General features: G+C 45.8%; 1 protein-coding gene across 2 annotated transcripts in view; it reads right to left on the bottom strand.

The window, feature by feature from the left end:
- Positions 1–14,235, bottom strand: part of MYOM1 (myomesin 1) — a 526,093-nt gene that overhangs the window by 425,887 nt on the left and 85,971 nt on the right. For both annotated transcript variants that reach the window (XM_069620852.1, XM_069620853.1), the window contains exon 2: positions 11,280–11,437. In XM_069620852.1, coding sequence (XP_069476953.1) covers positions 11,280–11,410 — 131 coding nt within the window. In that variant the 5' untranslated portion in view covers positions 11,411–11,437. The remainder of the gene's footprint in view (positions 1–11,279; positions 11,438–14,235) is intronic.

Genomic DNA, 14,235 nt, shown 5'->3' with positions numbered 1-14,235 from the left:
AGTGTCCCTACCTGCAGCTGTATGCTTGCCTTAGTTTCCCTTTGTGTCCTGTAAGATGCTTTCCTACTTTTCTCCTTGTTTAGCCTCAGGCTCGGACTGCCCTATAGGGTAATAGGGCAATGCCTGAACCAAAAACCCATAATGTTAGTGTGGGCCCGTTTTTTTGGTCAAAGTGTTCCACTTGTTTGCCCATTGTGGGCCAGTTTGATGAGTTACTTCACTATGCGGTTAGTCGTTTTGACCATTGATGCTGAATATTCTTTAAATTGCACAATTTGCATCACATTTTATCAAAAAACTCCCCCTTGGGTACTATTCAAACAGTGTCACAATAGGAATGAATTGCCATTTGCAACGGTGGGACACTTTTCCATTGGTGCCCGAAACAATTTTATGCCCCAGTCTGACCTTGTCTAACCTTGCCTTATATTAGGGTTGCCACGCTGTGAGGTTATAGCCTTTCATGTTCCTCTTTAATCAACGTATTTATAAGAATGACACATTGGTGGTCATATGCAGATGGGTATTGTTATTTGATGGAGTGAGTGGTGCACCCTTGAGGGAATAGATTGAGTGTCCTTAACTCATGAACACAATGTAAGGGGCATGCATGCACACCACCACAGCCTAATTTCAACATGCAGTGAAAGTGGTATTTTTGGTGATACCAAGGTCTGTTTATTCATTGGATGACCATAGCCTCTGTTTCGTCAACAGTTTTTTAAGGTAATATGTCATTGTTTGACGTGAAGCGTCGCGCATTAGGCTTTGAAATGAATTTATCGAGGAATTGTTTCATAACCGAGCAGGCGTGTAGCTGGATCCTTGTGTTCGCCCGGGGATTCTTTCCAGCAGGACATATCCTTCCAAATGGTGCTGTGCTGTCCCTATCAATTTCAAATGGATGTCTGAATAAAGGTTCCTGTGCAGGCTGCTGGCCTTCAAGCATACCGCTGATAAGGTCAATGGCGTGGCACCTCAAGGTCAGTGTGCTGTGTGATTGTTGTTGTGTTGGTTGCATCATTGACAGCGAGTAACGGACCTTCAACAGCGAGTTTATGACCACACTCCTGAGCTGGCAGCCCTGCACAGTCTCAGGCCCCTGCGTAAAAACAAAAAAGAACTACCCGCTTTGCTTGTCCTAGTAGATGAAGCCGGTGTCCAGTGATTTTAAGGAAATAATTACCGAGAATGATTTTTTAACGAAACAAACAAATTGAAAAAATATCGAATAAAATAAATATATATATATATATGGTGGGATAAGGGGATAAAACGGGTGGGGAGGAGTTTCGGTGGGGTTATAAACACAAACATAGGGAAACGCAGGGCAGGGCTTGGAGGAGGAGGACCCCGCAAATAAAAAGAATTGAAAAATAGTTATTTTTCGATATTTTTTGTTTCGTTAGAAAATCATTCTCTGAATTGTATTTCGGTAAAATCAGATAGACTCGATGAAGCCCACTAATGCCTATCAGTTTCAAGCTGAATCTTCGGAAAAGCCTTGCTTAGTTTCTGCAGGAACAGCCAAAGGCCCATTTCCAGGAGCACTTACGCATGCAGTGTATCCTGATGTTGGGGCTCAGCCTTCAATGAATGTAATATTTTTATTGGGTGTTGCTAAAATTTCAGCTCATATCTGTCTTTGCCCATCATAAGCCAAAGTGTGACACATGCTAACACAGATAAGTCATCTCATGAGAAAATGGTGCGAATTGTGAGTCTCAAAGCATAGGGCTTTGGGTCTGGGAATGAAGGAGGATGTGATGGTTTCAAAATAAGGAAAACCTATTCCAAGGAGGGGAGTGGACAATGGCAGGGATGATACATTAAAGGAGGAATGCAAACTCTGGCAGCTGTGATCCGGATTAGGACAAAGGCGGCTCAAGGAGGCGCTATTGTGAATTGAACCCTGAGGGCCACTGAAAACCTGGAAGCACTTGAACCCAAAGCAGTGCTGACAACCTGAGGGCACTTGAACAGGAGAGGTACCTGGAAACACATGAGCCTTGTGAGGTGGTAAGAATCATAAAGCACTTTGTTCAAGAGAGGTGCTGAGAAGGTAAACCACTGGAACCCCGACAGGCGGAAGCAGTAATATATAAAATCCTAGGGGAAACACCCCATGTTGGGGATTCCTGGGACCCAGTTGCTTATGTAGTAGAATCGATTATCCAGTAAACAAACCCAGGAAGAAATAAAAGAGGCTAAAATCTGCCCCAAAGACCCCAAAGCCGGAAAGTACCAATGGTTGCACGAGTTGCGAGAAGGCTTCCCAGTAGCCCTGTGCTGGCAGATCTATGACAAGGGAAAGGTAGAGTCGATGGTGCAAGAAGCTGGACACGAGGAAGAACATCGGGACTAGAGACCAGGCGAGTGATAAGGTCAACCCCTTTTAATGACTGAACCTGGCAAACCGTTTTGAGACCATGAAGATTAAGAATACAGAACCTGAAAACCCTGTCAAAAAGGTGAAAACAAGATGTTAAAAATAAACGTTTTTAATTTGAACAGGTTTTACATACCACTCTGCTAGAAGCCATCAGGTTTTGCCTGATATGTACGTTAGCAGGACTGCAGCGTTTAGGCTGCGCGTTTTTCCTTTAACAGGTAAGTTCCCCGTGAACTTCCTAGTCCAAATCCTTGCACTTGGCTGTCTTTGTGTAACCCCTGTTTCCCGTCCCTGGTCCATGCAAGACTGTACTCTTCCCTTTTCCCAGAGCAGGGACAGTTCCCATGGATACCACCACCCCCATCCGGCTGGTTAGCGAGGGGCGCTGCACCTGCTAAAATAAAATCACTGTTAATAGGAGATGGGCTAAGCCTGAGTTCTTGGATGACGAAGGGAAACAGACACCAGAGTGAATTTTATAGGGATCCCAACGGGGACCCCTCTTCATATATTAACACCACATATATCTTTTCCCTTTTCCGTAGGCGTCCTCTGGCGTGAGCTCCAACTGACTGGGGAGCCGCTAAGAAGTGTGAGGCAATAGGATGGCCTCTCTGGGTTGTCCCATCTTGCTAGGAGGTATTAGGCAGACTGCCACCCTATCCCACTACCACACGTCAGAGTACCTTCCTTCTACCCCCTACTTTAAATAATTACGATCTCTACATAACTTCCTACGCCTATGTAACTTTTCAATCTCCTTAACATACCCCCTAACACATACCCTATACCCTACACTATCCCCTACTTAACAATTACCCTACATAATATTATGTAAATAAAAACCTACATTTACCTACACATGCATATATTCATTGACTTACAACATATATAAGGTTGATAACTCTGTTGATAATGTTGGGGGAGACATGAGATCTATAGCAAAGGGGCCCCTGCCAAAAGAGGGGGGCAAAGTAGTTTACCATGAAAGTTGAGGGGACAAACACCCTTGTCCCCCCTAAAATGACACCCATGCATATATGCAACATAAAACAGTATGTCACAATGGGATAACTGCTGCAGCCAGTCACCCCTTCACAGTACCTTGAGGTCTATCCTTGTGGCGTTGGCTCTGGGCGAGCGGGTGCAGGGCTGCTCCTGGATGGTGGCTGGCAGAAGCTGGCTGGTCCTGTTGATCCTGGTGGTAGGGCTGGAGGGTGGCTGGCAGGAGATGGCTGGTCCCGCTGATCCTGGTGGCTCGCAGGGTCCTGTCCCCCAAGGGTGATGTCTGGGGTCTGGCCCTCTTCCTTAGTGGCTAGAGCAGGCTTCTTTGCTCCCTCCTTCACCTCCCGGGTTGTGCCTGGCATACGCAGCCTGGAGGGACTTCAACAAAGGGCCCACCTTGCTAGCCACGAGGCAGGCCTTTCCGTCACGGCCGGGCAGTCCGGTCTGAGCCGCCATCTAAACACGGCCGGGCTGTTCTTAGCCGGCTCAGGCATCACCTGTCAAGTTTTCTGGGCCATGGATTTCACTGGGTCCATCCGATCTGGCCCCCAGGCGGGCCGACAGCCGCCATGGCCCTGGTGCGGCCAAGCTGCCGTTGACATAAGCAGCTCGGCCCACTTGGATTAGTCCCTGCAGGGATTTCCCATGTGCCTCCCAGCGCCATTGATGATATTTAGATCCTGGGGGCCGCCCGAGGCCGCAATCTACCCACAGGTAAATCTTTTGCTCTTCTTATTCTGTACTCTTCCTCCAACTATCCTTTTTCAACGTTTTTTCTTTTCAAATCCCTCTGGATTCCTTTCCCTCCCCTGCCCATCCCGTTTCTGGGCAGGAGAGTTCTATTGTATTGTTCCATTCTTTTTTTCTTTCTCTTAGGCTGGATGGTTTCTTCCAAAACACACACAGGACATACATAAATAAAACACACTTAAACAAAAACCTTTATTACCCTGGTGCCTGCAGCTGTTATTTCTAGGTGTTCCCTCAGGGAGCAGCCATGCAGCCACACTAAGCGGGCCCCGTGGGACCACAGGCCACTTCTGCACCAGCTGACAAGAAATATAGACACCATAGGAATGCCCAGATACAGCTTGTGATCTCTAGAACAACGCTGAAGCCGTCAAATCAAATACAGCCTCTGCTAACATGCAAGACAGCCAAGCGAGTAGGGCGCGCGCCCAAGAGATCTTGCTCAGCCCACACCCGCAGGTCGAAATCCCAGCAGGGCCAGCTCAGCCCTTCATGCTTCTAAAGTTAATACATTGGGTAGTAACAGCATCTACTAGTACAGCTGATCTGGCAAGAATCATTAAATGAAACAAATAATGTGAACTGTCGGAGCGACTATGGCACAGAAGCAAGGAGTTCCTAGTATTACTGGCAAGCAGCATGCCATGGGGCTGAATGAGGCTCTTGTTTCTGAATTGCTGAAGTTCTCATTCATTTTGGAATGGGGGAAAAATCCCAGCCAGAAAATTCATCTGACCATAAAATGTAAAGTGCAGGAGATGCACACACCCAGAAGGTGAGGAGTTTTCTGTGTCCATGACTATTTGACTCTCTTTAGTGACAGTATATTACCATTAGCTCATTGGCTATTGACCGTCTCCTTCCATAACCCAATGTAGCCTCACTCAGCACGCTAGGAAAGCCACCGGTGCCCCTATGGTGGTTGGTCAAAAGTTAACAAACCTTAAACCTGTAAGTATTCCTCCAACAACAATGTGAACTTGATTGGAAAATACTCATTATAAACATGCAAATAATGTCAAAAGGAATTACATAGACACCTAGTGTGAACCTCTTGGCTTTCCTCAGTCGACATAAGCCAGAAAAACACTATGTGTGGCCCACCGTATTCCCCGCGGGGCAGTTTGGAACCCTGCCACCAATATGTATATCAGGTAAAGAGCGCAACCACTTTGGTTAAGCACAGCTTTCTTTTTGGTTTATTTAAATATATGACTGAAACAATTTGGTGGGTGGGTTTCAGATGTGATTTTCTTTATGATTCGGTTTAGTAATAAATAAATATGACTCTCTGGTATTGCATATATTTGCATGTGGACAGAGGAGGCGTGGCCTTGCAGTGCGGATTGGCCTGCTCTCTCTGGCGGGGGTTAGGGGTTCTTATTAGTTATCTCCAAGTCAGCGGGTCTATGTCCAAACATGGCTACGGAACTCCCTGTGCCCAGGAATCAAGATGCACCTCGCAAGAGAGGCCCAACAAGCCTGCGCCATATCTGTGCTGTTTGTGTTCGTGTGCAGAGAGGCTATAGCCTGGCAGATTAGTCTGGACTGCTCAAATTCGGGGTAGGGTCAAACAAGGACATCATTTGGGGGTCGCCAGGGGTCGCACCTGTGACCACTGAGGTGTCCCTTGCTACCCCTGCGGTCTCCCTTGCTATCCCTAAAAAAACCTTTTTTTGTTGTAAATGGAAGCGCCTGGGCTGGGGCCAGAGCCATGTGGCTCTCTGTTTCTGGAGTGTATGCTTTTCTTGTTCAGGCCTCTTAAAAAACACAGGGTTCAACAAGTGTAACAGTTTCATAAGAAAGCATAGGATTAACAAATGATTTTCCATTCTGGGATTCTATATAATAATTGCTAGACTCATTAAAGGTTTATTTCAGGCACACTTCAGGGGGTGAGTCACGGATTTAGTCTGTTCTTAAACACCTCAAATTCACAATGCAGACAAAAACCTTCCAAAAAGCATTTAGAGAAGAATTAGCATTCATTTCGGACTAAGTATTTTGCTTTTCGCAAGTTGCAGTTATAGCATGTTTTTTTGCTGTTGTCTCTGTTACGATCATCACAAGACATTCCATCTCGGTGTCCTCGGTCACTTGACAAAATCCTTGTGCCTCAAAGCTTGTGTGCAGTGTAAAAACGTTTGACCATAGCACATGAAGTGTCCCTTGATTTCATTGTGCCACAATTAATACTTTCTTGTAATGTGTCTATCTTTCCTATCTCCCTGGCATGCTGTTCAGGATGTTTGTTTGCATGTATGAGGTAAAGAGTGCCCAGAGTATGGGATGCTGTGTGAGTGCGCTGCTTTCCCTGCGCTACTCTAAATTCTTTAATGCACAGTTATACGCAATTGTATGTATTTTGCCAACCTCTGAAGCCTGAAAAGTAGTTCCACTCAGGCTTGACATGCGGCCAACTTTGCACCAGTCCTGCAGATGAACTGGCCTGCTGTTAAATCTGTTACCTGTTTAATGGTATCCACTACAGAGTGTAATATGCTTTCTGACTTTGAGAACATTCAGACATCTAATTGCTCATTTTACTATAGCCGGTAAAATAGCTATACCCGGTAAGATAGCACAGTGGGTTGAGCGCTCGCTGCTGCGATGTGTGTGTGATCTGCAGGTTCAAATCCTGGCAAGGCCAACTCAGCCTTTCATCCTTCTGAGGTTGATTAATGAGTACCAACACAGGTTGGGTGATATTGTAAGCATATTTGTTCTAAATAAAGCATGTAAATACAATAGAATAACACATCATTATTCATTTGGCCTTGGACGTTTTCTTGCATTCACCATTATTTGGTAATATGGGCCTATACACACTGATATTAACGATCGATATGGTGATCCATTCCTGTATGAAATGTATATCACGTTACAGTGATATCATAACCATTTTTTTCATAGTGTACTTAGGAACAATACTATGTGATGCCACTTCCTGTTTTGTCAAGGGGTGAAAGGCAATGTTCCATCGCTTCCTGTACTGTCACTTCAGGGTAGGGTCAAATGACATCACTTCCTGTGATGTAATCGAGGTCAAGGGTCGTGTGATGTCACCTCTGCTACCCCTGGCATTTTGGTGAAATGACATCCCTGGGGTCAAACCTGATTTGCATTTCCGGGCATAGACAAACTAAAGATGTATTGAATGGAATAATGCCCTGAGGACTTCCCAGTGGGCACGAAGCCCATGGAATCAAGCTGTATCTCAAAAGGGAGGCCCAACAATACTGGACATTCCCATCCATCACTTTTACACTTTCCGGTTTGATTCCCATACAGCTGGTGTGACCTGGCAGAACTCTAAGTAAATATTGCCTTTCACCCCCAAGAGTTTAGCAAATGCATATATACCCATAACGTATAAATAATCTTAAGCGTGCACATCACACCATAACAAAGTCTCTGATATATGCAGGGTTTACAGCCACAGAACTGTAGTGTCTACAGGAAAGAGATATCTTCTTATGCACTCTATAGCCGCATCTAAGGGAGCCATAAAACCCAGGCGCAGCATGGCATTTTGGGGGATCAAGCTATTTGGGTCCAGGGCCCAGCCCTAAAGGCCAGGAGCCAAATAGCCAAATGCCATATGCCTCATTGATGGTCTCAGAAGACATTTCTAGTCAGTCCTGAGACGCTTGCACAGCCCTAAGGGGAGGGGCACCTGGAGGGTATTTTGCACCGGGGCAGAGGAATTACTCTGCACAGGTCCAATCCGAGTCATCACAAAGGGGTACTACAGTCACGTGAGGGGTGAATGCTTCCCTAGCTGCGGGTGCTTCAGAGTGCAGCCACCTGTGGTGATGAACACTTTGTATGTAACGGCTAGGAGGGGGTGAGGAACTCTTTGAGGGCTGGGGATGGCCACAAGGTTAGTGATGTGCTACCTGGATGAGGGAAGGGGGGATTCATCAGCCACTCCCAAGCTTGCATTCCTTTTGAGTTCTTGAAATACATGCAATAGCATGAGAAGAAAAAAGAAGGGATGCCTTGTTTCCCTCACAGAAGTCAGGTGAACCAGGTCTGATCCGTCGGGTATGAATTTCACCTGTTACCCCAAAAGGGCCTTCCCACTCCCGCAGCTGTGTTCTCGCCTAAGGTAAGCATCCGAGAAGCCCTCTTTCTATTCACTAGAGTAGACACTGCTTCGTGATTTCGCACATCCACTGTGTTACAGGAGTGAGGGAAGAATGGACCATGCAGAAGGAAGAGAAACGTCCTCACTGCAACCATCCCCTGCCACTGCCATGGCTTGCATGAAAGGTTAACTAGCTCTCACTGATTAGAATGGCGAGCACCGTTCATGGGGAAACCATTGCTTGGCCTGATTGTCTTCAAAATGGTGGTCTCTGTTTTTAAACTTTTGGTTGCCGAGGGAAAATCACTAAGTGAGTGAAACCAATTACCGAAACTGCACCTTAAACGATCACCAATCATTTCAGCCGTTGTCCCTCACACACACACACGCACACATAGACACACAGGTTTCAATGCCCATAGGGGCCTCAAATAAACAAAAGTCCACTTCGTCTGCCATCTAGGAACGGTGTTCCTGGAGTAAACAAAATAAGGGAAAGATGGCTGATTTTTCAAAAACGTAGGGGAGCGTTTGACCCTTTTGTTCTCTTCCGCTTCAACCTCTTCATGGATTAATCAAAGTAATCAGAGTGACTATATGAGCCCACAGTTTGCTGCAAAAGATGTCAGAGCAGGACTACTGACCTGCAGGCAGAAGGCGGTATGAAGGACCCAGAAGGAAACAAAGGTATAAGCCTGCTGGGGGCTCCATCTCACACACCAGTTGAGACTGAATAAAGAGGAAGGAAAGCAACTACAATCCTGATGAGGGCTATATATCACACACTGACCTGAAGCAGATGAAGAGAACGTCAAGGAGCTGCCCATCTGCTGAGGGAAATATCCCACACAGTGGCTGAGACTAGATTAAAAAAGGGGAAGTAACTACATGCCTCCTGAGGGCTACATCTCATGCTCGGACTGAGCCGGGATAAAGAGGAAGGAAGTAACTACAATCTTGATTACAGATATATCTCACAAAGTACCTGAGACTGAACGAAAAGGAAGGCAAGTAACTGCAGCCTGCTTACAGCTATATCTCACACAATGGCTGAGAGTAGATAAAGCAGAAGTAACTACAAGCTTGCAGAGTGACATATCTCACACACTGGCTGAGACTGGATGAAGAGGAAGGACAAGCTTGTGGAGGGATATATCTCACGCAATGGCTGCAACTAGATAACGAGGAAGGGAGGTAACTAAAAGACTACTGAAGGCTACAACTCAGAAACTGGCTAATATCGGAACCAAAACTAGAAGGTGTGCTGCCAGTCTGCTGAGGGCTGTACTTGCTGTCAGTCTGCTGAGGGCTGTACTTGCTGCAAGTCTGTTGAGGGCTGTACTTGCTGTCAGTCTGCTGAGGGCTGTACTTGCTGCAAGTCTGTTGAGGGCTGTACTTGCTGCCAGTCGGCTGAGGGCTGTACTTGCTGCAAGTCTGAAGAGGTCTGTAGTTGCTGCCAGTCTGATGAGGGCTGTAGTTGCTGCCAGTCTGCTAAGAGCTGTACTTCTGACTCTGGTAGGAGCTACAGAGCAGACAGAAGAACCACACAACTGGATGGCAATCAGTATCGGTCTGGCCTATGGGGCATTAGGGCAATGCCATAGTATAGGCCCAACATACAAGTGTGGCCCCGTTTTTGCAGTCAAAGTGGGCCCATTTTTTGGCCAAAGTGGACCGGTTTGAGCTACTTCATGCACTCACTAGTTTTGACCAGAGTTATTGAACAAATATTCTTTCAAATAAACTATTTGCACCACATTTCACCCCAAAACACCCTCTTGGGACCGCTCAAATAGTCTGACACAAAAAGGAATTGATTGCAATTAGTCCACTTTTTCATTGGTGCCTGAGCCAAATTGATGCCCAGGTGCGAACCTTCTGGCAAGGTGGGTGTGAATTACACTACGCAAGTGGGAAGTAATATTTGTCGGTACGCGTGTGTTACTGATAATACCCTAAGCTAGAAGGGAGGAAATACCTGCTGGTGGGAGCATGTCCAACCTATTACTGAGTAGCGTACAAAGGTTACCCATAGCCAGGGGATGAAATACCTGAGCTTAACCTGTAACCTAAAGCAAGGGAGGGTGGAAATATGTCTTATGGTTAAGTAAGGGGAAACAATACTTAGGAGTTGGTCAAAAAGCAAGTGGGTGCTTTATCCCTGAGACTGTGTGTTGTGGTCCTTTAAGAAGGTTCTTACACTATTTTGAGTTCAGCCTCACCTGGTATTCTTCAGTACCATTATCCTTTTGAGTTTTACTAGAGCGTCTACACCAGATAGGTGTTTGTCCTAACCACACCCTACAGGTTACTTGTACTAAAGGACTGGCCCAGGCCTATAGTCCTGAGGTTGGAGATTAGGTCAGAGAACTTACGGGGCACTAGTATCCCTACGACATCAAGTAACCAAAACCTTATAGTTTGCAATATCGTAACACTGTATGCTGGACCATTCTCAGAAAGGATGACCATATCTTGTTAAGACTCCTTGAGTATGTATAGGAGTTCATTCCAACCCTATGGGTGTGTGTTAATAAAAGTGTTGAACTACCTTAATGGCTCTTGTGTGTTCTCTGGGTCTTCGTCACGCAGCCTATTCATTAGGACTATGATGTTCACCTGGCTCCATCTTCACATTCAGTGCCGTTGAGCCCTTCCAACACTTGCGTGAAAGATCATTCTCGTGCCGGCCTGCCTGCCATGAAGCATTATGAACAATCACATTATTTCTAAGCACTCTCCAGTTCAGCCGGCAGAGATCACGGGGCTGGTGTTACTGCTCAGGGGCAACAATACCCTGTGAGCTACTTAGATCTTTGAAGATCAAGTGCACCATAAAGAAAGTGACAACCTCTCCTGTGGCTCTAGGAGTACACACCAGCACTAAAACTAAAAAAGAAATACTCAACAGCACTAGTAAAATCCAAACTGAACTCCAAAACTCCAGATATTTATGTCAATGTTTTATGTGCCCGTTGACAACGAGGAAGCCGGCACAGCTATTTCTACAAGTTATAGAGGAAAAGGTTTGATATTTCCTACCCATGGTGGCTGCGGGCTGAAGAGCTGTGTTTCTCTTCTTTCTGGTAGTGGCTCATAGTAGACTTCAGCTCTGTGTTGCGGTAAGTGCGGTCGTAGTGCTCATGGTGCCTCTGGTAGAAGGGTAATGACATCCTGGGAACCTTGTACCGCTGTGTGCCCTGAAAAGATAAATGATATGAATGAACCAGCAAGTCGCTGGGCAGAGGGCAAGCAATCTCAGACATGCTTGTATAAGAGTAAATAACATATATTAGCAATGGCAGCTGCCACCCGAACCAATCAGGATGCTCGGATCACCAAAGGCATTATTTCTGAGCTTGGACAGCCATTGCACTACCTCTCGCTCAAGTGTTCTTGCCCTAATCACACTGATTTTAATTTTAAAAAAAATGCCCCCGCTTGCTTTATTCTTCTGCCACACTGCTTGTCACCTGACTCATTCTTCACCACGATGGAAACAGAAAAGGGGCACTGTTTCAGCACCCTATACCTGCTTTCATGGCAGCCACGATTCTTTGGGCAAAAACACTTTCATGAAAGAATGCTCAGCCACAAACATTGTTGGGGGAGCTAATGGTGATTAAAGCACAGCAGTTGGCCCACCATGCCAGTAATGGCACCACCAAGACCACATTAAGCATCGTTGCTTCTCTGGACCCCTTAACCTGGGAAGTGGGTCATTACCAGAAGGCCCAGTGTCCTGGTTATGTTCTTATCACCTGAATAATCAAAGGAAGGTATGATCCATCTAGCCATTCTCCCTCATACATCTTACCCACCATGTCAGCATCCACAGATAGATACATATCATGACGTGGTATTGCGTTAGCAGGGTCCATACTAATAGGTTATGAGGGCACTCATGGGGTTAATATATAGTCATGTCCATTGATATTTTCGACAGGTTCTTGAGTTTCCATTTCAAATACATGTTGGGCCAGGGACAGCAAATGACAGCAATCCATGTGGCTCTTAGGGATAAGAAAATTGTTTAACATAAAAAGGGAAAGTATTGCATCACATCATATTTCTGAAAGCATATCTTGGTAGAGCAGATGGTCGGCTCTTTGCTCAGGAACATATATGGTTATTTAGTACTTGTATCTTCACACAAAAGGACCAAACTGGTCTGCCGGACCGTATACAATGCCCCAATCATCTCACACAAAAAAATGTATCAGTCGTATATTTCATTAGCTAATCAATAGCATGTCCCTTCATCCAATACTAACTGTCCATATATAGGTATCAACTCTGGAGTGCGTTGGTGAGCTGCTTATCTAGTGTGAATGAATAGAAGCTGACCTTACCCCATACATAACCAATTGTGTTGCCTATTTGTACAACAATACTCAATTAAAAAAGGTTTATACATCCGGAAAAAAAAGAGGCCGGATTGGTGAGCCTGAGTTGTCTACCACTTTTAATACTCCCTTCTCCTCTGTTCGAAGAATCTTTGAAAGACATTAACACAAAAGGCGCCCAATTAGTACTTGAACATCCCACGACAACGGTCAACCGTTTTCACTGGATTATTATTACTTTCTCCCACTTTCTTCAGGACCAAATAAATACTTTACATCTCTTTCATAGAGTTGGTATGCATCAGGTATTGGCAACGGGCCTCAGATTCTTTTTAGTGTGTTCCCCTTTATTTGGAAGTTAAAACCAAGTGGCAATCCCTGGACAAGTGATGCAGAAGGAGCAGGGAAGCTCTGGCGGCTGATCAACTACAATAAGCCACAGCGAGCTGGAGTTTCTTCAAGCCGCTTTTTCTAAGGAGGCAAAAAGTGAGATTGCCACTTGGTGTTAGCTTCCGAATAAAGGGGAACACAGTAAAAAAAACGTGAGGCTCGTTGTCAAGACCTGATGACAACGCATCGGTTTGTCAAAGACTGTCTTTGTGTCACATCTTTAAGCATTAGAACTTCAATCCCCTTCGTGTTCTCCTACTACTTTTCGTGTGCTTGCTTGCCGATCCGGAACTTCATCTTTTCCTCCAAGGACTCACTTCCTACTGGCGTCGCTCCTGCATCAGTCCCAGATTCATTCCTCGTTCTTTTAATTTTTTCAGGTGTACATTTAGTTTGGTCTTCTCATACCAGATGCTCAGGTTCATTAATCACAAAGTTTATAATTATGAATCTCCAGGGGTCTGCTACTTTTGGCTCTCCAGAGGCTTCTAACTACAATTGTCATTAGCCCTAGACAGCATCCCTAATGGTGAGGGATCATGGGATTTGCAGTTCAAAGCACCTTTGTTAATGCTAATGATAATTTGTACCGCACACTATCACCACCTGAGTGGTCCCCTGGCGCTCTGGCGGATCTGAGTAGAAAGAGTGTGGGATGGGTTAGTAGGACATAGCAGGAAGAGGAAGAGCGAGAGTTGTGATGTCCTATTCACAGCTTCAGTTCGGTTTGCACTGTTCGCTGAGCTTGGGTGTGATTTATGGCTCGGTAGACTCCCATGCGCTGGACTATGTGTGGGTTGTTTGTTGTTGCAGTGTAGTGAAGTGCATGCGGATTGCTGTGCAGAGAAAAGGTTGCATTTTTTTTTAGTGTATAAGAGGTGTATGTGGAATTTTAGGTTTTAGGGTTGGGGTAATGGGGCTTTTCTTACCTCCTTACTTTGGAGTACTGTGCTCAGCGTCTCTGCCCTTTCTGTGGGCTGTGAGTTTTGTGGCAGTTCATTCGCCGGGATCTGTGCATGGTGGTGGCTTTCCTCCGTAACTGTCTAGCGGTCTGTGGGCATGAGGTGGAGAAGGCCTTCCCCAACCTTTGGAGGAGATTGGTATGTTTGGAGGGTCTGCTCTTAGGTTGCCATAGGGTGTGCCTACCATTGCCTTCCCGACCTCCTTGGGCCGGTTCGCCACACTCCGAGGACCAGGCGCTCTTAGGCCTCCAGGCGTGCCAATTATTGGGTAATGCTCCCCCATCTGCAGCCACAGGGCCT

Source organism: Ambystoma mexicanum, chromosome 5q, assembly GCF_040938575.1.
Source record: "Ambystoma mexicanum isolate Mex_15411 chromosome 5q, UKY_AmexF1_1, whole genome shotgun sequence".
Taxonomy (NCBI): Eukaryota; Metazoa; Chordata; class Amphibia; order Caudata; family Ambystomatidae; genus Ambystoma; species Ambystoma mexicanum.
The sequence above is the reverse complement of the archived record's forward strand: the minus strand, read 5'-3'. Positions and strand labels throughout refer to the sequence as shown.